This window comes from Bufo bufo, chromosome 1 (assembly GCF_905171765.1).
Source record: "Bufo bufo chromosome 1, aBufBuf1.1, whole genome shotgun sequence".
NCBI lineage: Eukaryota > Metazoa > Chordata > Amphibia > Anura > Bufonidae > Bufo > Bufo bufo.
This window is the reverse complement of record NC_053389.1, coordinates 590058746-590084116: the sequence shown is the minus strand read 5'-3', so window position 1 is coordinate 590084116 and position 25371 is coordinate 590058746. Positions and strand designations below refer to the sequence as shown.

Genomic DNA, 25371 nt, shown 5'->3' with positions numbered 1-25371 from the left:
ATAGGATTTAGTAATTATAAAAATCATTAAAAACAAAAACATAGGATTTAGTAATTATAAAAATAAAAAAAAACGAGGATGACAGGGAAATTTATAAGATTAGGCAGAGAGAGGCCAAGCAAGTTATAAGAGCTTCTAAAGCACAGGCAGAAGAGAAATTAGCTCAGTCAGTGAAATAAGGTGATAAGACACTCTTCAGATACATAAATGATAAAAGGAAATTATAACAAGGAATTACCAATTAAAAACAAAAGAAGGAAGGTATATGGAAGAAGATAAAGAACTAGCTGACTGCCTTAATGAATACTTCTGTTCAGTTTTTACAAAGGAAAATGAAGAAAAAGGACCTCAGTTAGGAAGGAAGACTAATAAATCTTTTGATGCATGTGTCTTTACAGAGGAAGAGGTACTAAGTCAGCTGTCTAAAATTACTACAAATTCACAGGGGCCTGATGGGATACAAGCAAACCTATTAAAAGGGCTTAGCGATGTACTAGCAAAACCATTAACAGATTTATTTAACCAATCACTGGTAACAGGAGTCGTCCCAGAAGATTGGAAATTAACAAATGTTGTGCCCATTCACATTCACATTTGGGCAACTATAGGCCAGTAAGCCTGACATCAATAGTGAGGAAATTAATGGAAACCATACTTAAGGAGAGGATTGTGGAAAATCTAAAATCCCATGGATTGAAAGATGAAAAACAGCATGGGTTTAGTTCAGGGAGATCATGTCAAACTAATCTTATAGATTTTTTTGATTGGGTGACTAAAATAATAGATGGCGGAGGTGCAGTAGACATCGCTTATCTAGACTTTAGGCTTAAGGCTTTTGATACTGTCCCAGTATCCATATTGTTGAATGGATTAGACAATGGCTGAGGGACAGACAACAGAGGGTTGTAGTCAATGGAGTATATTCAGACCATGGTCTTGTTACTAGTGGGGTACCTCAGGGATCTGTTCTGGGACCCATATTGTTTAATATCTTTATCAGCGAAATTGCAGAAGGCCTCGATGGTAAGGTGTGTCTTTTTGCTGATGACACAAAGATTTGTAACAGGGTTGATGTTCCTGGAGGGATACCAAATGGAAAAGGATTTAGGAAAACTAGAGGAATGGTCAAAAATCTAAAATTTTATGTTGATAAGTGCAAGATAATGCACCTGGGGCGTAAAAACTCAGTATCTGAGGAAAGGGATTTAGGGGTCATTATTTCTGAAGACTTAAAGGTAGGCAGACAATGTCATAGAGCAGCAGGAAATGCTAGCAGAATGCTTGGGTGTATAGGGAGAGGCATTACCAGTAGAAAGAGGGAGGTGCTCATGCCGCTCTATAGAGCACTAGTGAGACCTCATTTGGAGTATTGTGCTCAGTACTGGAGACCATATCTCCAGAAGGATATTGATACTTTGGAGAGAGTTCAGAGAAGAGCTACTAAACTAGTACATGGATTGCAGGGTAAAACTTACCAGGAAAGATTAAAGGACCTTAACATGTATAGCTAGGAAGAAAGACGAGACAGAGGGGATATGATAGAAACTTTTAAATACATAAAGGGAATCAACACGGTAAAAGAGGAGAGAATATTTAAAAGAAGAAAAACTGCTACAAGAGGACATAGTTTTAAATTAGAGGGGCAAAGGTTTAATATCAGGAAGTATTACTTTACTGAGAGAGTAGTGGATGCATGGAATAGCTTTCCTGCAGAAGTGGTAGCTGCAAATACAGTGAAGGAGTTTAAGCATGCATGGGATAGGCATAAGGCCATTCTTCATATAAGATAGGGCCAGGGGCTATTCATAGTATTCAGTATATTGGGCAGACTAGATGGGCCAAATGGTTCTTATCTGCCGACACATTCTATGTTTCTATATTTATCAGATTCATATTTATTTAGTCATATTAAAGGGATTGTCCTACGAAAAATAACCTACAGTTTTCAAACCAGCACCTGGATCCGAATACTTTTGTAATTGCATGTAATTAAAATTTTTATATAGCTACTGAGTTATCCCATAAAATGTTTCTGTAGAGTGCCACTTAATTTCTTATTTCTTTGACCAGCTTATTAGGAAGGCGGCACATGCTCAGTTTCATCTTTCAACTGCCTCCTGAGCTGTGATAGAGAGAGCTGAGACACGTCCTCTTAGCTGCAGCAGAAAAGACACTCCCCTTGAGCTGCCAGCTTAATATAAATCCAGCAGAGCAATGAACGGGGAGATCTCTGGATTAATTTGAGTTACAGGGCTGGTTCTAGCTTTGTTAGAAAGAGATTGCCATGTACAATATGATGTCTGATTTTAATTTTAATGATTTTGTGGTATAAATTCTGGTCATAATGAAAAAGAATAAATAAATAAATAAACTAATTTATTGTGTCGGGTGGCGGATGGATTGGATGACAAATCAAGTGGCATAGTGGGTGTTTTTTTACATACTTGATAGGCTAGAAGCGATCAGATATCTTCTAATATATAGAAATTTGAAAGGTGCCGGCTTATGTAACATACACTCACCTAAAGAATTATTAGGAACACCATACTAATACGGTGTTGGACCCCCTTTTGCCTTCAGAACTGCCTTAATTCTACGTGGCATTGATTCAACAAGGTGCTGATAGCATTCTTTAGAAATGTTGGCCCATATTGATAGGATAGCATCTTGCAGTTGATGGAGATTTGAGGGATGCACATCCAGGGCACGAAGCTCCCGTTCCACCACATCCCAAAGATGCTCTATTGGGTTGAGATCTGGTGACTGTGGGGGCCATTTTAGTACAGTGAACTCATTGTCATGTTCAAGAAACCAATTTGAAATGATTCGAGCTTTGTGACATGGTGCATTATCCTGCTGGAAGTAGCCATCAGAGGATGGATACATGTTCTCATTCTGTTTACGCCAAATTCGGACTCTACCATTTAAATGTCTCAACAGAAATCGAGACTCATCAGACCAGGCAACATTTTTCCAGTCTTCAACAGTCCAATTTTGTGGAGCTCGTGTAAATTGTAGCCTCTTTTTCCTATTTGTAGTGGAGATGAGTGGTACCCGGTGGGGTCTTCTGCTGTTGTAGCCCATCCGCCTCAAGGTTGTGCATGTTGTGGCTTCACAAATGCTTTGCTGCATACCTCGGTTGTAACGAGTGGTTATTTCAGTCAACGTTGCTCTTCTATCAGCTTGAATCAGTCGGCCCATTCTCCTCTGACCTCTAGCATCCACAAGGCATTTTTGCCCACAGGACTGCCGCATTCTGGATGTTTTTCCCTTTTCACACCATTCTTTGTAAACCCTAGAAATGGTTGTGCGTGAAAATCCCAGTAACTGAGCAGATTGTGAAATACTCAGACCGGCCCATCTGGCACCAACAACCATGCCACGCTCAAAATTGCTTAAATCACCTTTCTTTCCCATTCTGACATTCAGTTTGGAGTTCAGGAGATTGTCTTGACCAGGACCACACCCCTAAATGCATTGAAGCAACTGCCATGTGATTGGTTGACTAGATAATTGCATTAATGAGAAATAGAACAGGTGTTCCTAATAATTCTTTAGGTGAGTGTATACTAGATTATGCAATGGATGCTGTGTTCTGTGAACTAAAGAGAGTGCATATTGGCAAGATTTTTGGTTGGAAGATAATACTAAATAAAGACGGATGAACCAAATCCCCTTGTTCCTCTGAAGGCTATTTAATGTATGACTGTTGGAGGGTTGCCATTTACTTGAGGAAGAAAACCACAGTTTCTGAAAGAGGACCTTTCACGGGTCAGGACATTATAATATAACTAGCGGATTCTGTGGGGCATACTTATGCTGTGAGCTGTCCAATCTCAGCGGAGAGCGTCACAGCCAGGGAGAAGGTGAGCTTTTTTTTCTCCCTGGCCTTGACGCTCTCCGCTGCATTTGGACAGCTCACAGCCAGGGAGAAGGAGATGCCCATTGAGAAACACGGCCATCTCCTCCTCCCTGTATGGATGGTATGAATTTACATACCAGGCAGGAAACCAGAAGGAAGGGCACAGCGGGTGAACAGAGCTGCGCATACAGAAAATAGTAAGCGCTGTAATATGCCATAAGTAAGCCCCACAGAATCCACTAGTTATATTATATTGTTCAGACCCGTGAAAGGTCCTCTTGAAATGTGCTGGAAGTTTGGCTAGCACCCATACAGGACTCTGGTTTCAGAGGACTGGTGGAAGCAACAGGCATCTCTACAGGCACTGCTACAACTGTGTGTTATATAATCTTTTTTTGAACCATGCATTCTACTGTCAACCACATAAATTAAAGGGGTTCTCCAGCAATGATTTAAAATGGTCACCAGCAATCTGTCCTAGAATATGAGTAGGACTGGTTGCCACCACCTGTAGAGCTTTCTATGGGGTTAATGGGGGGCCTCACTACACTGCTCTACAATAGATGGTAATGATCCTACCTATGAGATGTTATCATGGCTGAGCAGCATAACAGAAAAACTTAGTCCTCATTCTAGGACAGGTTGGTGGCGACCATTTAAACTCATTCCTGGAGAAGCCCTTTAAGGCATGGGCTTATTTTCGTCTTCCATTTGATTAGCATCTTTTGAAGATAAGGCTGGTTTCACATGAGAGAATGTCAGGCTCCGGACTTGCAGCACAGCTCCCGTCCTGAACTTCCAGCACTGCCATAGCATTATATTGATTTATGATGCTATGTAACCCTTAGAGGTCTGGAATGTATTGAATAACACTGACATAATGCTGTCAATGTTATCCAATACATTCCAGAACTGTAAGGGTTACATAGCATCATAAATCGAAATAATGCTATGCGACCAAGGCAGTGCTGGGAGTTCAGGACGGGAGCTGCACTGCCAGTCTGGAGCGTGACACTCAATTGTGTGAAACCAGCCTAAAACGAATACTGGACATAATTTGGCAACCGGCACAAGTAGATATTATTCCTTACTACATGTTTGATATGCATAAAGTGCTACTGTATACACGTTCTATTAGTGGGGTTTTGGAGTACAATCTATTTGGATCAGAGTATAGTACAGGGTGGGCCATTTATATGGATACACCTTAATAAAATGGGAATGGTTGGTGATATTAACTTCCTGTTTCTGGCACATTAGTATATGTGAGGGGGGGAACTTTTCAAGATGGGTGGTGACCATGGCGGCCATTTTGAAGTCGGCCATTTTGAATCCAACTTTTGTTTTTTCAATAGGAAGAGGATAATTTGACACATCAAACTTATTGGGAATTTTACAAGAAAAACAATGGTGTGCTTGGTTTTAACGTAACTTTATTCTTTCATGAGTTATTTACAAGTTTCTGACCACTTACAAAATGTGTTCAATGTGCTGCCCATTGTGTTGGATTGTCAATGCAACCCTTTTCTCCCACTCTTCACACACTGATAGCAAAACTGCAGGAGAAATGCTAGCACAGGCTTCCAGTATCCGTAGTTTCAGGTTCTGCACATCTCGTATCATCTGAAGACAATCGTCTATGCTGTGAAGATACGAGATGTGCAGCACCTGAAACTACGGATACTGGAAGCCTGTGCTAGCATTTCTCCTGCGGTGTTACTATCAGTGTGTGAAGAGTGGGAGAAGAGGGTTGCATTGACAATCCAACACAATGGGCAGCACATTAAACACATTTTATAAGTGGTCAGAAACTTGTAAATAACTCATGAAAGAATAAAGTTACGTTAAAACCAAGCACACCATTGTTTTTCTTGTGAAATTCCCAATAAGTTTGATGTGTCAAATGACCCTCTTCCTATTGAAAAAACAAAAGTTGGATTCAAAATGTCCGACTTCAAAATGGCCGCCATGGTCACCACCCATCTTAAAAAGTTTCCCCCCTCACATATACTAATGTGCCACAAACAGGAAGTTAATATCACCAACCATTCCCATTTTATTAAGGTGTATCCAATATAAATGGCCCACCCTGTATAGTGCCAATCTGTGGTGTCAGTAATGGTAAGGGGGTTTGTTGTGCAGTAGGCTTATGAGTTACTGTATAATATGTATGTTTTTACCTGTACTTTTTGGTATGTACCGTACTTCTGCTTCTGCACCCCCGACGGAGGTGTGAGATGCAGATAGTGGCTATGTAACGCTCTATAGTTCAGTATATGTTTTGTTCCATTTCATACTTTACCTTTTCTCCTTTGAAACCAGACAATCCTCTGCCCCCCTAAATAAAGACAAATTGTTGGTTTATACTTTAATTGCCATTGCATAGCCAAATCTTTTCACTTCTGTTTTTATGTAAACAGTCTGAATATGACTTTTAAATGTAGAAGATGGAATCACCACAATACATGCAGAGGTTATCTTATTCTTCATTCTAATTCTAATACTACCAGGAAATTACTTTTAGCACATTGCAGGCCCTTATTTCCAGTGGACAGTAATGTTGATGCTACAGCCTACAAAGACATTTTAGAAAATTGCACACTTCCAACTTTGTGATAGTTTAGAGAGGGTTCCTTTTTCCCCCCCAGCATAGCTGTGCCCCTGTGCACAAAGAAAATTCCATAAAGACATGGATTGACCAGTTTTGTGGGGCCAACCTCACCGTATACCTGGGCTGAACTGGAATTTATCATGAGGGGAATATTTGAAGTTAGTTTTGCTTGAGGCTGTATTGGAGTACTTTATGCTCATTTATGAAATGTCACAGGTTGTCTGATAAATTTGTCTCACCCTTATGACTTAGGGCTCATGCAAAGAAATATATTTTTTGTCCGCATCTGATCCACATTTTTTGCAGATCGGATGCAGACCCATTTACTTCACACCGTGTGCATGACCCATAAAGCCTCATTTACACGTCAGTTATTTGGTCAGTGATTTCCATCAGTGATTGTGAGCCAAAACCAGGATTGGAGCCTCCACAGAGATAAGGTATAAGGGAAAGATCTGCCCCTGTTCTGTGTTTACAGCTACACCTGGTTTCACTGATAGAAATCGTTCACAGAACTGTGTAAATAAAGACTCGTGCACACGACCTTGTTTTGGGTCTGCATCTGATCTACATTTCCTATGTGTCAGATGCGGACCCATTCACTTCAATGTGGCTGCAGAAGATGCGGAAAGCACACCCGTGTGCCCTCAGCATCTGTTTGTCCATTCCGCGGCCCCGCAAAAAAATAGAACATGTCCTATTCTTGTCTGTATTACAGACAAGGATAGGACAGTTCTATACAGGCCAGGATATTCCTGTCACGGAAGGTGTTGCAGAAAACTGGAAGTTATAAATAAACATCCGACTGACTTGATTCCAAACTAAGGAACATATGAGTGAGCCCTATAAAACCCCTAGAGCTCTCCCTGACTGCTATGCCCATGCAAAGATCTTTATGATAGACTATTGCATGCCCTCGTACCTAGACTGTGTGACACCTGAAAACCCTATAATAGTGAGGGGACACGACCACCAGCTCCCTGCACTTAATACAGAGGGAGTCAGGGTCACCTAGAATCAAGCCAGCACGGAAACACAAATAAAGGAAAAGACTTATCTGAGGAACCAGCAGTTGCAGCCTCTAGCAGTGAACACAATCCAGGAAGTAGTATAAACCGCAAAGTGAGGTAGTATGGGAGGGAATATAAAGGGCGGCAATCAGTGTAAATAGATGACAGCTGGGAGAAGGAAAAGAGATGACAAAGTGAAACCAAAACAAAGAACATCATGCAAGAGGTACAGAAGAACGTCTGCCAGAGCTTCTCAGAGAGCTGGCGGTGACAATTCCTTTCCGCAAAATGTGGAACATATGGCTGGTATCCGTTTTGTTTTGGATCTGCAGTTTGCATGAGCCCTAAGTCATTAAACCTAACACTTTTGGATAGAAAAACTACTCCAGTTTTCCTACTCCACCGTCCTACTGGAGTAAGATTACAACTTTTTTTGCAACTTTTTAGAAACTCTCAATGATAAATCTTGAGTGAAACCCATTTACATAGCAAACCATGCTCAGTTTCCCACCCATATATGTTAAAACTGGAGTGAGTGGTATAATAATGCAAAAAGTTGCAAAAGTCTATTTTTTTTACTTTTTGAAGCCTGCATTAAATGCATCATAAACCTGGGCCGTTGTTTGTGAACCAGTGTCAGACCTGACAAATATATCTTTTTTTGCTGAATGGGCACAAATTCCCACAGGCACAAACATTTCACAACATCTTTCCAGAAGAGGCTGTTATAGCTGCAAAAGGGAGTCTAACTCCATATGAACTGGTTCAGTTCAGCATATTTTGGGTCTTTGGGCCCAGAAACAATTTAACCTGTTTAGTGCAGATTAGTTTAACAGATATAAAGTTTTATTTGTATCAAGATGATTTTTGCAGAGTTTTTCAGTGAACACAGGTATATTTTTTAAAAAAAATTCAAAATATAGGGGGTCATTTATTAAACAGAAATATGCCTATATAAGACATATGTCTGGCGCATATTGTGGCGCAAAGGTCCTTTGTGCTGCAATCTGCAACTTTTCACCGCTCACGCCAGGTCTAAAAAAGTAGGCGTGGTCTCATTTACCATTTTCTACACCTGTTTTAGCCGTAAAAAATGGTCTAAATGTAAGACAGCAAGTGAGTTGTCTTATGTTTAGAAGCGTCAGTGGATCTGCAAAAAGTTATGTTGCAGATTTTGTCTCAAAGGTGTTTTGTGGCAAATTCTGCAACTTTTCCCGGCTAGCCTGTCTCATTTACCATTTGCTACACCATTTTATGGCATGGAAAATGGTCTTAAACTATTCCAGCAAGGTAGCTGGCGGAAACCATGTCTCATGGCAGGCGGAACCAAGCGCTAGTCATGTTGAGGCCTATACCTCTACATAACTTTGGCGCATCCGCCACCAGTGCAGAGGTAATAAGACCAGCGTATAAATCACCAATCTTAATAAATGCTACATGTCTATTTAAGGGTATTAGAGTCAGCCAAGTGTTATGACAATGATTGCTGGGGAGGTCTTTTGGGGGCATTTTATGTGCATTTGTTTATTTTTTTGTTTTATTGTCTGTCCACGACAGAAATCACTGTGGTTTCTGCTGCGGCTCTCCATTTGGAATGCCACGGACCTGCTTGTGGCTTAGCCTCACTGAATGCATCTAAACTGTAAACGGACACCTGTCGCCACATCCCTTCTTGACACAGTCACAGCTTTAAACTGCCAGCAGGGAAAAGCTGCCCTGTTCCAGTCACTGTTAGGACTTAGCCTGATATCAGGAGTGCTGTTGGGCTGCTGGGTCTCGCTGTCTGTGGTTGCTGTGTTGCGACCGTGGTGGTCTCCATGTGTAGACACCTACTCATAAGAGGCCACCTTGACATGGTGAGTGGGTCTATACATTTTGACTGAAACATATGGTAAGAGCCTCAATGGAGATGTTTATAAATTGTGCTTAGAAGCAATAGATCAATGAGTAGCATGTGGATGTGCGATCCATGCACACCTGCTACTGGTATATATATATACAGTACAGACCAAAAGTTTGGACACACCTTCTCATTCAAAGAGTTTTCTTTATTTTCATGACTATGAAGGCATCAAAACTATGAATTAACACATGTGGAATTATATACATAACAAACAAGTGTGAAACAACTGAAAATATGTCATATTCTAGGTTCTTCAAAGTAGCCACCTTTTGCTTTGATTACTGCTTTGCACACTCTTGGCATTCTCTTGATGAGCTTCAAGAGGTAGTCCCCTGAAATGGTCTTCCAACAGTCTTGAAGGAGTTCCCAGAGATGCTTAGCACTTGTTGGCACTTTTGCCTTCACTCTGCGGTCCAGCTCACCCCAAACCATCTCGATTGGGTTCAGGTCCGGTGACTGTGGAGGCCAGGTCAGCTGGCGCAGCACCCCATCACTCTACTTCATGGTCATATAGCCCTTACTTTCAAAGTTTTCCCAATTTTTCGGCTGACTGACTGACCTTCATTTCTTAAAGTAATGATGGCCACTCGTTTTTCTTTACTTAGCTGCTTTTTTCTTGCCATAATACAAATTCTAACAGTCTAATCAGTAGGACTATCAGCTGTGTATCCACCTGACTTCTCCTCAACGCAACTGATGGTCCCAACCCCATTTATAAGGCAAGAAATCCCACTTATTAAACCTGACAGGGCACACCTGTGAAGTGAAAACCATTTCAGGGGACTACCTCTTGAAGCTCATCAAGAGAATGCCAAGAGTGTGCAAAGCAGTAATCAAAGCAAAAGGTGGCTACTTTGAAGAACCTAGAATATGACATATTTTCAGTTGTTTCACACTTGTTTGTTATGTATATAATTCCACATGTGTTAATTCATAGTTTTGATGGCTTCAGTGTGAATCTACAATTTTCATAGTCATGAAAATAAAGAAAACTCTTTGAATGAGAAGGTGTGTCCAAACTTTTGGTCTGTACTGTATATATATATATACACACAGACACACGATGCACAGTTTCTAAGGACCTGGTCCACCCCATGTATATATGGCAGACAGGCAGACAAGACGTTATCTCCCATGGTAAGATTTTTCTATGCAAATTTCTGAGAGCGTCTCATATACTTGCACAGAAAAGGAAAAGTCCTGTCCACACAGATGCTGTGTATATATTGGCTGGATATTAGTGTTCCCGTGACCAAACGTGTGTGCTTTTATGCATTTAACAGTTTTAGCTGTGCTAATATAATTGCAGAAATGCTGTTAAAAAAATATATTTGCACTTAAAGGGGTTGTCCATGATTAGTCAAACGTGCCCTCTTTCTTCCAGACACAGAGCCACACCTGATCATGGGTTCTCTCTGGTATAGCAACTAAGCTGCTCTGAAGTGAATAGGACTGAGCTGCAATACCACATCAACCTGTAGACAGGTGAGGCCTTTGTTTAGAAAAAAATGCAGTCATGCTTTCTTAACCTTAAAGGGGTTCTGCAATTTGTTTAAACTGATGATCTATCCTCTGGATAGAGCATCAGCTTCTGATCGGCAGGGGTCCGACACCCGGGACCCCCGCCGATCAGCTGTTTGAGAAGGCAGCGGCGCTCCAGCACTGTTTACCGCTGGCCCAGTGACGTCACGACTAGTATCAACTGGCCTGGGCGCGGCTAAGCTTCGTTCACTTAAATGGAGCTTAGCCGCGTACAGGCCAGTTGATACTAGTCGTGACGTTACTGTGCCTGCGTTAAACAGTGAGAAGGCCGCGGAGCTGCTGGAGCGCCGCTGCCTTCTCAAAAAGCTGATTGGGAGGGGGGTCCCGAGTGTCGGACCCCCGCCGATCAGATGCTGATGATCTATCCAGAGGATAGATCATCAGTTTAAACAAAGTGCAGAACCCCTTTAACTACTGTAGTTTAAACATAAATTAAAGAATGAGCTAATACAGTTACCATTAGGATAACAGAGTAATGACTTTTGAAAATGGGGCTATGTGAATAATAAAAGATACATTAGTAATTACAAGCAGCTATAGTCATTTGCAACCTTAGTGGCATTGTGGAATATACTAGGATAGACTCTTTTACTGAGTGCTACAGTACCCTGCCAAGTATGAACTCTATGATCTTACTTGTTGTTAGAAAGTGCCTTGACTTTGTTCCACAGTTTAAACAGTGAATGTGATTAGCTCACTGAAGCTACAATCTTTATCTTCATGCACATGACACCCATAACATTGTACAGGATCATACTGTACCTTTGAGTGCCTCTGGTTTTACAGAGGTTTTTTCTTGCAGGGGGTCCAATATACGACGTCTTATGGGTGAATTGCTTCAAAAAAAGGATACAGTACAACTATATGGACCTATAGTACAGTTAATGCACTTCTCTCTCTTTCTCATCTCTCATAAGGGGAAGAGAAAGTATGAAGGACAGATACAACTTCTCTTTTTTTATCTTTACTTCTGGTTTTGGCTTCCAAAACTGCATCAGGAAACCTGACCGTGTAGCCCTACCCTGAGTGATATCGAGGGCTAAATGTTTACCATGTAATTTACAGCCATAAATTACATACAGGATAGATAGAGGATTTGTGGATTTTACAGTTACAAAAATGTTTGAATTATATTTTGCAAATGTTCTTTTAGTCTTATGTGGTCTTTTTCCTGTTCATCTTCTATTTGGTAATTGTAGTCGTGTAAACCAGAAACTTTAAAGTAATGAGATGATTCTTAATCCTTGTGAAACTTTTAAACAAGTACAAGAAGTGATGGAAAATCTGTGCTGAGCCAAACAAGAAGAAAGGTAAGTTCAATGGCTTAATAGGGATTTCCATATCAGTTCAGAATAAATAAAATAGGAATATCTTGTTGCAGAATTAAAAGGATAAATGATAATGAACACCTATAGGTCAATTTACAAGACTGACATGAGTTCTGCAGTGAAAACAAGGGTCTTCGTTTCATCAGGATGGGCTTACAGTATGATAATTCTGGTCTGTCTTCTGTGTCTTTTCTTCATTGGTCTTCTAGTCATCTGCATTAATTTCCCATAGTTATCACTAGCTGCTTTCACATCTCTGTCTTTAGATGGGCCCCGTTAACTGCTGGGCCTCATGGCACCTGCAATCAGTACTCTGGTAGATACAGCCATGATTTCAGGTGCATACAGAGTGAGTTATGGCTAAAGGTTCCTGCAGCAGCGGTCTGTGTCCCAGTGACGGATTAGTCAGATTTGTGATTTATTGTAAAAACCAAATGGATGCTTCCAGGAACACATGTGAGTTCATATCCTGTGACATTAAAGGGGTTCTCTGGGAATTAAGAAAATGAAAATAGCTAAATATTACTTTATTATAAATATATTCCCAAGTACCTTTTATTAGTTATAATGGCTCGTTTTGTCTAGGCAGCAATCATCAGGAGAAATAAAATGGCCACTGTCTATTAGTGCACACAAAGCCTGTCCTAATCACACAAGAGGACAAGTTACTTCATAACACTGAGGTAAAGAACTGCCTCATCCTCCTCTCTACTTGTCAGGGATTATGATTACAGCTGATAAGATCTTTAGCTGAATCTTTAGGAATGGAGTTCATGAGGAGACATGAAGTACAGAGAGGACAGACAGGACAGACTGTGGTAATATGGGGCTGTGGTAATAAAGACTGCATACAAGTGCTGCTGCTCATTAGCCACATCTGCTTATGAACTCCATGCCTACAGAGATTCAGATGATGACCATATTAAACTGTATTCAGGTTCATAATCCCTGACAAGCAATGCAGAGAGGAGGATCAGGCAGCTCTTTAGCTCAGCATTGTGAAGTAACTTGTCCTTCTGTGTAATTAGGACAGGTTTTATGTGTACTAATAGGACAGTGGCCATTTTGTTTTTCCTAATGATTGCTTCCCAGACCAAATGAGCCATTATAACTAATGTAAGGTATTTGGGAATATATTTATAATGAAGTAATATTTAAGTATTTTCATTTTCTTAATTCCTGGAGAACCCCTTTAACTATTTTATATTCAGGGTATAGCATTCAGGTTCGTGCTCTATAAGACAGATACATTAGGCTCATTTATATAATAAAATCATCTTCATGCTCAAAGGAACAACAGGATCTTTATTTAGAATTAAAGAGGTTTTCTGCGAGTTTGATAGGATAGGCCATCATTATTAGAGGTGAGGGTCCAATGCCTAACCTTCCCCCCAATCAGTTGGCAGGTACAGCACCATACCTTTTGTAGCAGCTATGCCTGATACTAAAGGCTGGTCCTATTCACTTGAATGGGACTGATCTGCAGGACCAAGCACACCCACTACACAATGTATGGCTTGGGGCCTAGTAAATAATAAAGGGGACATGGCTCTTGCTGGAGGGGTTGGCCACTTTCTGGCTACTGGTGACCAATGTGTTTGTAAGATGACTATATGGCACATACTAACCTTTATTAAAATTCTGTGTCATTTTCTATATTACATAAGGTATGCCTCCTTGTTGGCCAAGTCCTTTGCGTTGTCCACACACCGGTCCTGTCCATAAGATGGCCACTGATGGAGGGTCATGTGACCAGGCATATCACCTACATGTGATGACCCCTCCATTTAAATACACTGTACTTGCCATGTACAGTATCACTATTGGAAGTGTAATGTAGATACAGTGTGTTAGAATGGAGGAGGCTGAGTGAAATGTCAGCCTCCCCCAATCAGGGGCCATCTTATGGACAGGACCTCCATGTGGACAACACAGAAGATCTGCCTAACAAGGAGGCATGGCATTTTGAAATATAGAAAATGGCACAGAATATCAACAAAGGCTACATTAGCAAGTACCATATAGTCATCTTACATACACAGGTCAGCAGTAATCAGAACATGACCACCCCTTTATTCTAAATATAGCCTGGACTTAGTTTCACTCTGGAATGGGCTGCACAACAGTAATAGTTAAGTCTCCCTGCTACCGAAAAGGAAAGGGGGCCTTCTCTAGTGGAATCCTGCTTTTTTTACTTTTTCTATTTTCTATATAGCTTGCTATGCTATGCTGTTTCCTCAGCTCCCATGCACTGCAATGGGAGGTGCTAAAAAAGTGAGCCCCGGCCTGCCCCACTGTTTCCTGGCCACCTGATACTTGGGGCTTAGACTCATCTCGCCTTAGTAACAGTGAGATGAAACAACCCCTTTAATAGTTGCTGGCTGAACGCTCACAACTATTTTTCTTGACTCCCCCGCACACATTCTTGTCTCAGAGGGGCAGGTATGTGTAAATGGGGAGAAATGAGAAACCTGTTGCAAGATACCTCTGACATCCACTTAACTTCTCGAGTAACAAATATTGGAAATTGAAATTAAAAGTGCTTGAGCCTTCTCTCCTCAATATCTGTTGGGAGAGAGTTGGGAGCTCCCTATACGTGTTAGACTGACACCTAGACCAGCCAAAAATGCCGAGTTTGGCCAACAGTAGTATGGTATGCATGGATAGTATGCATGTTGGCCTTTTGACTGCTGCTTTGTCCTTCATAGTAGTTGATTTAATTTTTGTCTTTAGGACAGTCTATAGTTGCGCCAAATTTATTAAGGGGTGTGCACCTCTTACATTCACTGCTATTTCTATGGAATGATAATGACAAACATTTGTAATGCGCTGTTCTCACATAGGAGACTCAAAGTGCAGGGGTGGTTATGTATCTGCGGCAACTCCTAGGGGAGTCAGTGACTGCCATGTAGGCACCCAGACCCAAGATGCATCACATATCTGGATGAAGTGATTCAAAATGGACAAATATATCTTTATACACAATAAAAAAAATAATCAACTAGGTTCCCATGTTGAAGTCATGCAAGGACATTTTCCCACTGCTCCCATACTTGTTATTTTCAGGAGATCTGCATGTGTCATGAGAATCACCAGCATGACCCAAGCCTGATGCATGCAATACTGGAACAAGAAAACTTTATTTATGGTGGTATTAATATCTATTTGCAGCACTCTGAATTGGGCAGGAAGATATACATTTTTCTAATTTAGTACTAAATTAGCAATATGACATTCATGCCATATTTGCATTTCTTTTAACTTATTGGTATAATGGACTATAATTGTAGGTACCCTTATTCCATTATTCTGTATTACTTGGAGCCAAGTATTATTATAGCTTTGATTAAACAGTGTCATTTTTACCATCACTATTATTTGTTATTTAACTCGGAATCTAATAAAAATATGACATGTTTAGTCGTAAAAGTAACCCCTAGCTGTCCAGGGAGACCCAATATTCTGGAATTCTTGCTGAACTCACTCGGGGAGATTTATTAAATTCGGTGCTAAGGAAAATTGGCTTAATTGCTTATCGCAACCAATCAGATTCCACTTTTCATTTTCCAAAGGAGCTCTGAAAAATGAAAGGTGGACTCTAATTGCGATGGGCAACTAAGAGCTTGTTTATATCACCATTATGCATTCCGTTATTATTTTCTGTTATAACATGGTTAGAATCCATAAGACGGATATCGAAACGGAAGCTTTTAAAGAGGACCTTTCATCTGGCAAAAAATTGTGAACTAAGTATCATGATATATACAGCGGCGCCCAGGGATCTCACTGCACTTACTATTATACCTGGGCGCCGCTCCGTTCTCCTGCTATGCCCTCCGGTATGTTCGGTCACTTGGTTATAGTAGGAGGAGACTGCCCTTGTTCTCCTGGGCGTCTCCTTCTCCTAGGCTGTAGCGCTGGCCAATCACAGCGCAGAGCTCACAGCCTGGGAGAAAAAAACCTCCCAGGCTGTGAGCTCTGCGCTGCGATTGGCCAGTGCTACAGCCTGGGAGAAGGAGATGCCCAGGAGAACAAGGGCAGTCTCCTCCTACTATAACCAAGTCCCCTAAGCCTCCGACTACTATAACCAAGTGACCGAACATACCGGAGGGCATAGCAGGAGAACGGAGTGGCGCCCGGGGATAATAGTAAGTGCAGTGAGATCCCTGGGCCCCACTGTACAGATCATGACACTTAGTTCAGAATTTTTTGCCAGGTGAAAGGTCTTCTTTAAGAGGCTGTCCACAGAACTTTTTTTTCCATCCAGCATAACGGAGACCAGGCGGATTCGTTAGGCTTTCCCATAGGCTTCTATTATGATGGATCAAAACGGAATGCCTCTTAAAAGCTTCGATTTTGATTTCAGTCTTATGAATTCTGTTATTTTCCGTTATAACGGAAAGCCATAATGGAATGCATAATGGTGATGTGAACAAGCCCTAAGCCAGTTTCTCTTTACACCAATTTTGATAAATCTACCCCAATGAGTTCTACTGAGAGTGAAAATATACTTACTCTTTCACCTTTCACACCTGGAAGTGCTTTTGGGCCCTGTAAAAAAAAAAAAATATTAATATATATATATATATATATATACTATATATATATATATATATATATATATATATATATATATATATACACACACAGGTGAAACTCAAAAAATTTGAATATCGTGCAAAGTTCATTTATTTCAGTAATGCAACTTAAAAATTGAAACTAATATATGAGATAGACTCATTACATGCAAAGCGAGAAATTTTAAGCCTTTATTTGTTATAATTTGGATGAGTATGGCGTACAGCTTATGAAACCCCAAAGTCTTAATTTTGAGGTACCCTTTGCTCAGGGGGTATGGATTAATTAGCTGACTAGAGTGTGACACTTTGAGCCTAGAATATTGAACCTTTTCGCAAAATTCTAATTTTAAGCTGCATTAATGCAATTCCTTTTAATTTGCATTACTGAAATAAATGGACTTTTGCACGATATTCTAATTTTTCGAGTTTCACCTGTATATTTTATACATGGCACTCACAAGGTAAATATACTACCATCCAAATTATCTGCATTTTCAGGAATTTGTATATCTTGCCATTTGGCTTTGGCAATTAAAAATCTGAATTATTCTGAACATAAACTAAAAAAATTAGAGCAAAATGAAGGTTTGCATTGTTAACATATGTATTTAGTATTTGCAATAGGAAATAATTTCATTGGTCAATCTCAGCGGTTACTTATAGATATAGTTAGGTCTCCTTCAAACATAATTTTTTAGGATCTTTTTTCTTTTAAATGCCATGAATTTCAATACATTTTCATTGAGCTTTTTACAAGCATTTCTGGTGGGGTTTTTTTGTTTTTGTTTTTTCAATTACAGTTTTTTTTTTTAAATCTAGTCCTCGGGTCCCACCTGCAGGTCATGTTTTCAGGATTTCCTTATTATTGAGCAGGTGATATAATTAGTGTCAATGCATCAGGACCTACCACAGGTATTCATTCTGTGGGATATTCTCAAATCAGGCCCTGAGGACTGGAGTTGAGGAACATTGGAGAAGACCATGGGAAAATGACAGAAAAAATGCATCTACCAAAACATCACAAAACACTAAATGCTTATTTGGTAGTGCATTTTATATTTTACTATAGACTACCTAACAGTTTTGCCCGAGTCCAGCTCGGGCAGTGGGAAAAGTAGCTAACTAGAGGAGAAAAGGCTGCTTTAGGATGCTGCTATCTCCTGAATGGTAGCAGCTAGAAACATGCAACTGGTCTTGCTTTCGTACAAGACCAGAATGACAGCTAAAGTCCAAGCAACAGGGGAGAAATCACTGTTAGAAATCAAGTCGGGAATAATCGCAGGTAAAATCTGCTTTTATTTTCACTTTCAGATGCATTCACAGCATCCTGATTTCTATCAGTGATATCTTCCCCTGTACTGAACATATTGCTGGCATTCAGGAGGTAGCAGCATCTAAAGCAGCCCTTCGCCCTCCAGTTAGTTACTTTTCCTACTGCTGGACGGGCAAAACAGTTGGGTGGTTAACATCAGAATTGTAGTGCATCATAGACCATGCCCCCTTTTACGCAAATCTCCACCCCCCTTTCCCTCTCCTTTCGAAGCAATTCAGAAAACCCAAGTTGTGCCAATTTACACCAATTTTAAGACAGATTTTAAGCACAGACACATTAGTAAATCTTTTCCGGTGTATGAATCTACTCTTAACCACCTCCGGACCGCCTAACGCAGGATCGCATTCCGGAGGTGGCAGCCCTGCGCACAGTCACGCATATATGCGTCATCTCGCGAGACGCGAGATTTCCTGTGAACGCGCGCACACAGGCGCGCGCGCTCACAGGAACGGAAGGTAAGAGAGTGGATCTCCAGCCTGCCAGCGGCGATTGTTCGCTGGCAGGCTGGAGATGTGTTTTTTTTAACCCCTAACAGGTATATTAGACGCTGTTTTGATAACAGCGTCTAATATACCTGCTACCTGGTCCTCTGGTGGTCCCCTTTGTTTGGATCGACCACCAGAGGACACAGGTAGCTCAGTAAAGTCCCACCAAGCACCACTACACTACACTACACCCCCCCCGTCACTTATTAACCCCTTATTAGCCCCTGATCACCCCTGATCACCCCATATAGACTCCCTGATCACCCCCCTGTCATTGATTACCCCCCTGTCATTGATCAACCCCCTGTAAAGCTCCATTCAGACGTCCGCATGATTTTTACGGATCCACTGATAGATGGATCGGATCAGCAAAACGCATCCGGATGTCTGAATGAAGCCTTACAGGGGCATGATCAATGACTGTGGTTATCACCCCATATAGACTCCCTGATCACCCCCCTGTCATTGATTACCCCCCTGTAAAGCTCCATTCAGATGTCCGCATGATTTGTACGGATGCACTGATAGATGGATCGGATCCGCAAAACGCATCCGGACGTCTGAATGAAACCTTACAGGGGCATGATCAATGACTGTGGTTATCACCCCATATAGACTCCCTGATCACCCCCTGTCATTGATTACACCCCTGTCATTGATCAACCCCCTGTAAAGCTCCATTCAGATGTCCGCATGATTTTTACGGATCCACTGATAGATGGATCGGATCCGCAAAACGCATCTGGACGTCTTAATGAAGCCTTACAGGGGCATGATCAATGACTGTGGTTATCACCCCATATAGACTCCCTGATCACCCCCCTGTCATTGATTACCCCCCTGTAAAGCTCCATTCAGATGTCCGCATGATTTTTACGGATGCACTGATAGATGGATCGGATCCGCAAAACGCATCCGGACGTCTGAATGAAACCTTACAGGGGCATGATCAATGACTGTGGTGATCACCCCATATAGACTCCCTGATCACCCCCCTGTCATTGATTACACCCCTGTCATTGATTACCCCCCTGTAAAGCTCCATTCAGACGTCCGCATGATTTTTACGGATCCACTGATAGATGGATCGGATCCGCAAAACGCATCCGGACGTCTGAATGAAGCCTTACAGGGGCATGATCAATGACTGTGGTTATCACCCCATATAGACTCCCTGATCACCCCCTGTCATTGATTACACCCCTGTCATTGATCAACCCCCTGTAAAGCTCCATTCAGACGTCCGCATGATTTTTACGGATCCACTGATAGATGGATCGGATCCGCAAAACGCATCCGGACGTCTGAATGAAGCCTTACAGGGGCATGATCAATGACTGTGGTTATCACCCCATATAGACTCCCTGATCACCCCCCTGTCATTGATTACCCCCCTGTAAAGCTCCATTCAGATGTCCGCATGATTTTTACGGATGCACTGATAGATGGATCGGATCCGCAAAACGCATCCGGACGTCTGAATGAAACCTTACAGGGGCATGATCAATGACTGTGGTTATCACCCCATATAGACTCCCTGATCACCCCCTGTCATTGATTACACCCCTGTCATTGATCAACCCCCTGTAAAGCTCCATTCAGACGTCCGCATGATTTTTACGGATCCACTGATAGATGGATCGGATCCGCAAAACGCATCCGGACGTCTGAATGAAGCCTTACAGGGGCATGATCAATGACTGTGGTTATCACCCCATATAGACTCCCTGATCACCCCCCTGTCATTGATTACCCCCCTGTAAAGCTCCATTCAGATGTCCGCATGATTTTTACTGATGCACTGATAGATAGATCGGATCCGCAAAACGCATCCGGACGTCTGAATGAAGCCTTACAGGGGCGTGTTCAATGACTGTGGTTATCACCCCATATAGACTCCCTGATCACCCCCCTGTCATTGATTACACCCCTGTCATTGATCAACCCCCTGTAAAGCTCCATTCAGATGTCCGCATGATTTTTACGGATCCACTGATAGATGGATCGGATCCGCAAAACGCATCCGGACGTCTTAATGAAGCCTTACAGGGGCATGATCAATGACTGTGGTTATCACCCCATATAGACTCCCTGATCACCCCCCTGTCATTGATTACCCCCCTGTAAAGCTCCATTCAGATGTCCGCATGATTTTTACGGATGCACTGATAGATGGATCGGATCCGCAAAACGCATCCGGACGTCTGAATGAAACCTTACAGGGGCATGATCAATGACTGTGGTGATCACCCCATATAGACTCCCTGATCACCCCCCTGTCATTGATTACACCCCTGTCATTGATTACCCCCCTGTAAAGCTCCATTCAGACGTCCGCATGATTTTTACGGATCCACTGATAGATGGATCGGATCCGCAAAACGCATCCGGACGTCTGAATGAAGCCTTACAGGGGCATGATCAATGACTGTGGTTATCACCCCATATAGACTCCCTGATCACCCCCCTGTCATTGATTACCCCCCTGTAAAGCTCCATTCAGATGTCCGCATGATTTTTACTGATGCACTGATAGATAGATCGGATCCGCAAAACGCATCCGGACGTCTTAATGAAGCCTTACAGGGGCATGATCAATGACTGTGGTTATCACCCCATATAGACTCCCTGATCACCCCCCTGTCATTGATTACCCCCCTGTAAAGCTCCATTCAGATGTCCGCATGATTTTTACGGATGCACTGATAGATGGATCGGATCCGCAAAACGCATCCGGACGTCTGAATGAAACCTTACAGGGGCATGATCAATGACTGTGGTGATCACCCCATATAGACTCCCTGATCACCCCCCTGTCATTGATTACACCCCTGTCATTGATTACCCCCCTGTAAAGCTCCATTCAGACGTCCGCATGATTTTTACGGATCCACTGATAGATGGATCGGATCCGCAAAACGCATCCGGACGTCTGAATGAAGCCTTACAGGGGCATGATCAATGACTGTGGTTATCACCCCATATAGACTCCCTGATCACCCCCCTGTCATTGATTACCCCCCTGTAAAGCTCCATTCAGATGTCCGCATGATTTTTACGGATGCACTGATAGATGGATCGGATCCGCAAAACGCATCCGGACGTCTGAATGAAGCCTTACAGGGGCATGATCAATGACTGTGGTTATCACCCCATATAGACTCCCTGATCACCCCCCTGTCATTGATTACCCCCCTGTAAAGCTCCATTCAGATGTCCGCATGATTTTTACGGATGCACTGATAGATGGATCGGATCTGCAAAACACATACAGGCGTCTCCCTGGAGCCTTCCAGGAGGGGTGATCAATGACTGTGGTGATCACCCCATATAGACTCCCTGATCACCCCCCTGTCATTGATCACCCCCCCTGTCATTGATCACCCCCCCTGTCATTGATCACCCCCCTGTCATTGATCACCCCCCTGTCATTGATCACCCCCCCCTGTCATTGATCACCCCCCCCTGTCATTGATCACCCCCCCTGTCATTGATCACCCCCCTGTAAGGCTCCATTCAGACATTTTTTTGGCCCAAGTTAGCGGAATTATTTTTTTTTTTCTTACAAAGTCTCATATTCCACTAACTTGTGTCAAAAAATAAAATCTCACATGAACTCACCATACCCCTCACGGAATCCAAATGCGTAAAATTTTTTAGACATTTATATTCCAGACTTCTTCTCACGCTTTAGGGCCCCTAGAATGCCAGGGCAGTATAAATACCCCACATGTGACCCCATTTCGGAAAGAAGACACCCCCAGGTATTCCGTGAGGGGCATATTGAGTCCATGAAAGATTGAAATTTTTGTCCCAAGTTAGCGGAACGGGAGACTTTGTGAGAAAAAAATTAAAAATATCAATTTCCGCTAACTTGTGCCAAAAAAAAAAAATTTCTATGAACTCGCCATGCCCCTCATTGAATACCTTGGGGTGTCTTCTTTCCAAAATGGGGTCACATGTGGGGTATTTATACTGCCCTGGCATTCTAGGGGCCCCAAAGCGTGAGAATAAGTCTGGTATCCAAATGTCTAAAAATGCCCTCCTAAAAGGACTTTGGGCACCTTTGCGCATCTAGGCTGCAAAAAAGTGTCACACATCTGGTATCGCCGTACTCAGGAGAAGTTGGGGAATGTGTTTTGGGGTGTCATTTTACATATACCCATGCTGGGTGAGAGAAATATCTTGGTCAAATGCCAACTTTGTATAAAAAAATGGGAAAAGTTGTCTTTTGCCAAGATATTTCTCTCACCCAGCAAGGGTATATGTAAAATGACACCACAAAACACATTCCCCAACTTCTCCTGAATACGGCGATACCACATGTGTGACACTTTTTTGCAGCCTAGGTGGGCAAAGGGGCCCATATTCCAAAGAGCACCTTTCGGATTTCACAGGTCATTTACCTACTTACCACACATTAGGGCCCCTGGAAAATGCCAGGGCAGTATAACTACCCCACAAGTGACCCCATTTTGGAAAGAAGACACCCCAAGGTATTCCGTGAGGGGCATGGCGAGTTCCTAGAAATTTTTATTTTTTGTCACAAGTTAGTGGAAAATGCTGATTTTTTTTTTCTTTTTTTTTCATACAAAGTCTCATATTCCACTAACTTGTGACAAAAAATAAAAACTTCCATGAACTCACTATGCCCATCAGCAAATACCTTGGGGTCTCTTCTTTCCAAAATGGGGTCACTTGTGGGGTAGTTATACTGCCCTGGCATTCTAGGGGCCCAAATGTGTGGTAAGGAGTTTGAAATCAAATTCTGTAAAAAATGACGAGTGAAATCCGAAAGGTGCTCTTTGGAATATGGGCCCCTTTGCCCACCTAGGCTGCAAAAAAGTGTCACACATCTGGTATCTCCGTACTCAGGAGAAGTTGGGGAATGTGTTTTGGGGTGTCATTTTACATATACCCATGCTGGGTGAGAGAAATATCTTGGCAAAAGACAACTTTTCCCATTTTTTTTATACAAAGTTGGCATTTGACCAAGATATTTATCTCACCCAGCATGGGTATATGTAAAAAGACACCCCAAAACACATTCCTCAACTTCTCCTGAATACAGAGATACCAGATGTGTGACACTTTTTTGCAGCCTAGGTGGGCAAAGGGGCCCATATTCCAAAGAGCACCTTTCGGATTTCACAGGTCATTTTTTACAGAATTTGATTTCAAACTCCTTACCACACATTTGGGCCCCTAGAATGCCAGGGCAGTATAACTACCCCACAAGTGACCCCATTTTGGAAAGAAGAGACCCCAAGGTATTCGCTGATGGGCATAGTGAGTTCATGGAAGTTTTTATTTTTTGTCACAAGTTAGTGGAATATGAGACTTTGTATGAAAAAAAAAAAAAAAAATCATCATTTTCCACTAACTTGTGACAAAAAATAAAAAATTCTAGGAACTTGCCATGCCCCTCACGGAATACCTTGGGGTGTCTTCTTTACAAAATGGGGTCACTTGTGGGGTAGTTATACTGCCCTGGCATTCTAGGGGCCCAAATGTGTGGTAAGGAGTTTGAAATCAAATTCTGTAAAAAATGACCTGTGAAATCCGAAAGGTGCTCTTTGGAATATGGGCCCCTTTGCCCACCTAGGCTGCAAAAAAGTGTCACACATCTGGTATCTCCGTACTCAGGAGAAGTTGGGGAATGTGTTTTGGGGTGTCATTTTACATATACCCATGCTGGGTGAGAGAAATATCTTGGCAAAAGACAACTTTTCCCATTTTTTTATACAAAGTTGGCATTTGACCAAGATATTTATCTCACCCAGCATCGGTATATGTAAAATGACACCCCAAAACACATTCCTCAACTTCTCCTGAATACAGAGATACCAGATGTGTGACACTTTTTTGCAGCCTAGGTGGGCAAAGGGGCCCATATTCCAAAGAGCACCTTTCGGATTTCACTCGTCATTTTTTACAGAATTTGATTTCAAACTCCTTACCACACATTTGGGCCCCTAGAATGCCAGGGCAGTATAACTACCCCACAAGTGACCCCATTTTGGAAAGAAGAGACCCCAAGGTATTTCGTGATGGGCATAGTGAGTTCATAGAAGTTTTTATTTTTTGTCACAAGTTAGTGGAATATGAGACTTTGTAAGAAAAAAAAAAAAAAATCATCATTTTCCGCTAACTTGTGTCAAAAAATAAAAAGTTCTATGAACTCACTATGCCCATCAGCGAATACCTTAGGGTGTGTACTTTCCGAAATGGGGTCATTTGTGCGGTGTTTGTACTGTCTGGCCATTGTAGAACCTCAGGAAACATGACAGGTGCTCAGAAAGTCAGAGCTGCTTCAAAAAGCGGAAATTCACATTTTTGTACCATAGTTTGTAAACGCTATAACTTTTACCCAAAGCATTTTTTTTTTACCCAAACATTTTTTTTTTATCAAAGACATGTAGAACAATAAATTTAGAGCAAAATTTATATATGGATCTCGGTTTTTTTGCAAAATTTTACAACTGAAAGTGAAAAATTTAATTTTTTTGCAAAAAAATCGTTAAATTTCAATTAATAACAAAAAAAGTAAAAATGTCAGCAGCAATGAAATACCACCAAATGAAAGCTCTATTAGTGAGAAGAAAAGGAGGTAAAATTCATTTGGGTGGTAAGTTGCATGACCGAGCAATAAACGGTGAAAGTAGTGTAGTGCAGAAGTGTAAAAAGTGGCCTGGTCTTTCAGGGTGTTTAAGCACT

The 25371-nt window shown here is 41.7% G+C and overlaps 1 protein-coding gene across 1 annotated transcript in view; it reads right to left on the bottom strand.

Moving 5' to 3' along the window:
• LOC120986031 (collagen alpha-1(VII) chain-like) overlaps window positions 1-25371 on the bottom strand; it is a 570823-nt gene that overhangs the window by 256397 nt on the left and 289055 nt on the right. The window contains exons 80-81 of the mRNA XM_040414311.1: window positions 16772-16807; window positions 6165-6200 (exon numbers count right to left, since the gene is read on the bottom strand). Of these exons, the coding sequence (XP_040270245.1) occupies window positions 6165-6200; window positions 16772-16807 (72 nt within the window). The remainder of the gene's footprint in view (window positions 1-6164; window positions 6201-16771; window positions 16808-25371) is intronic.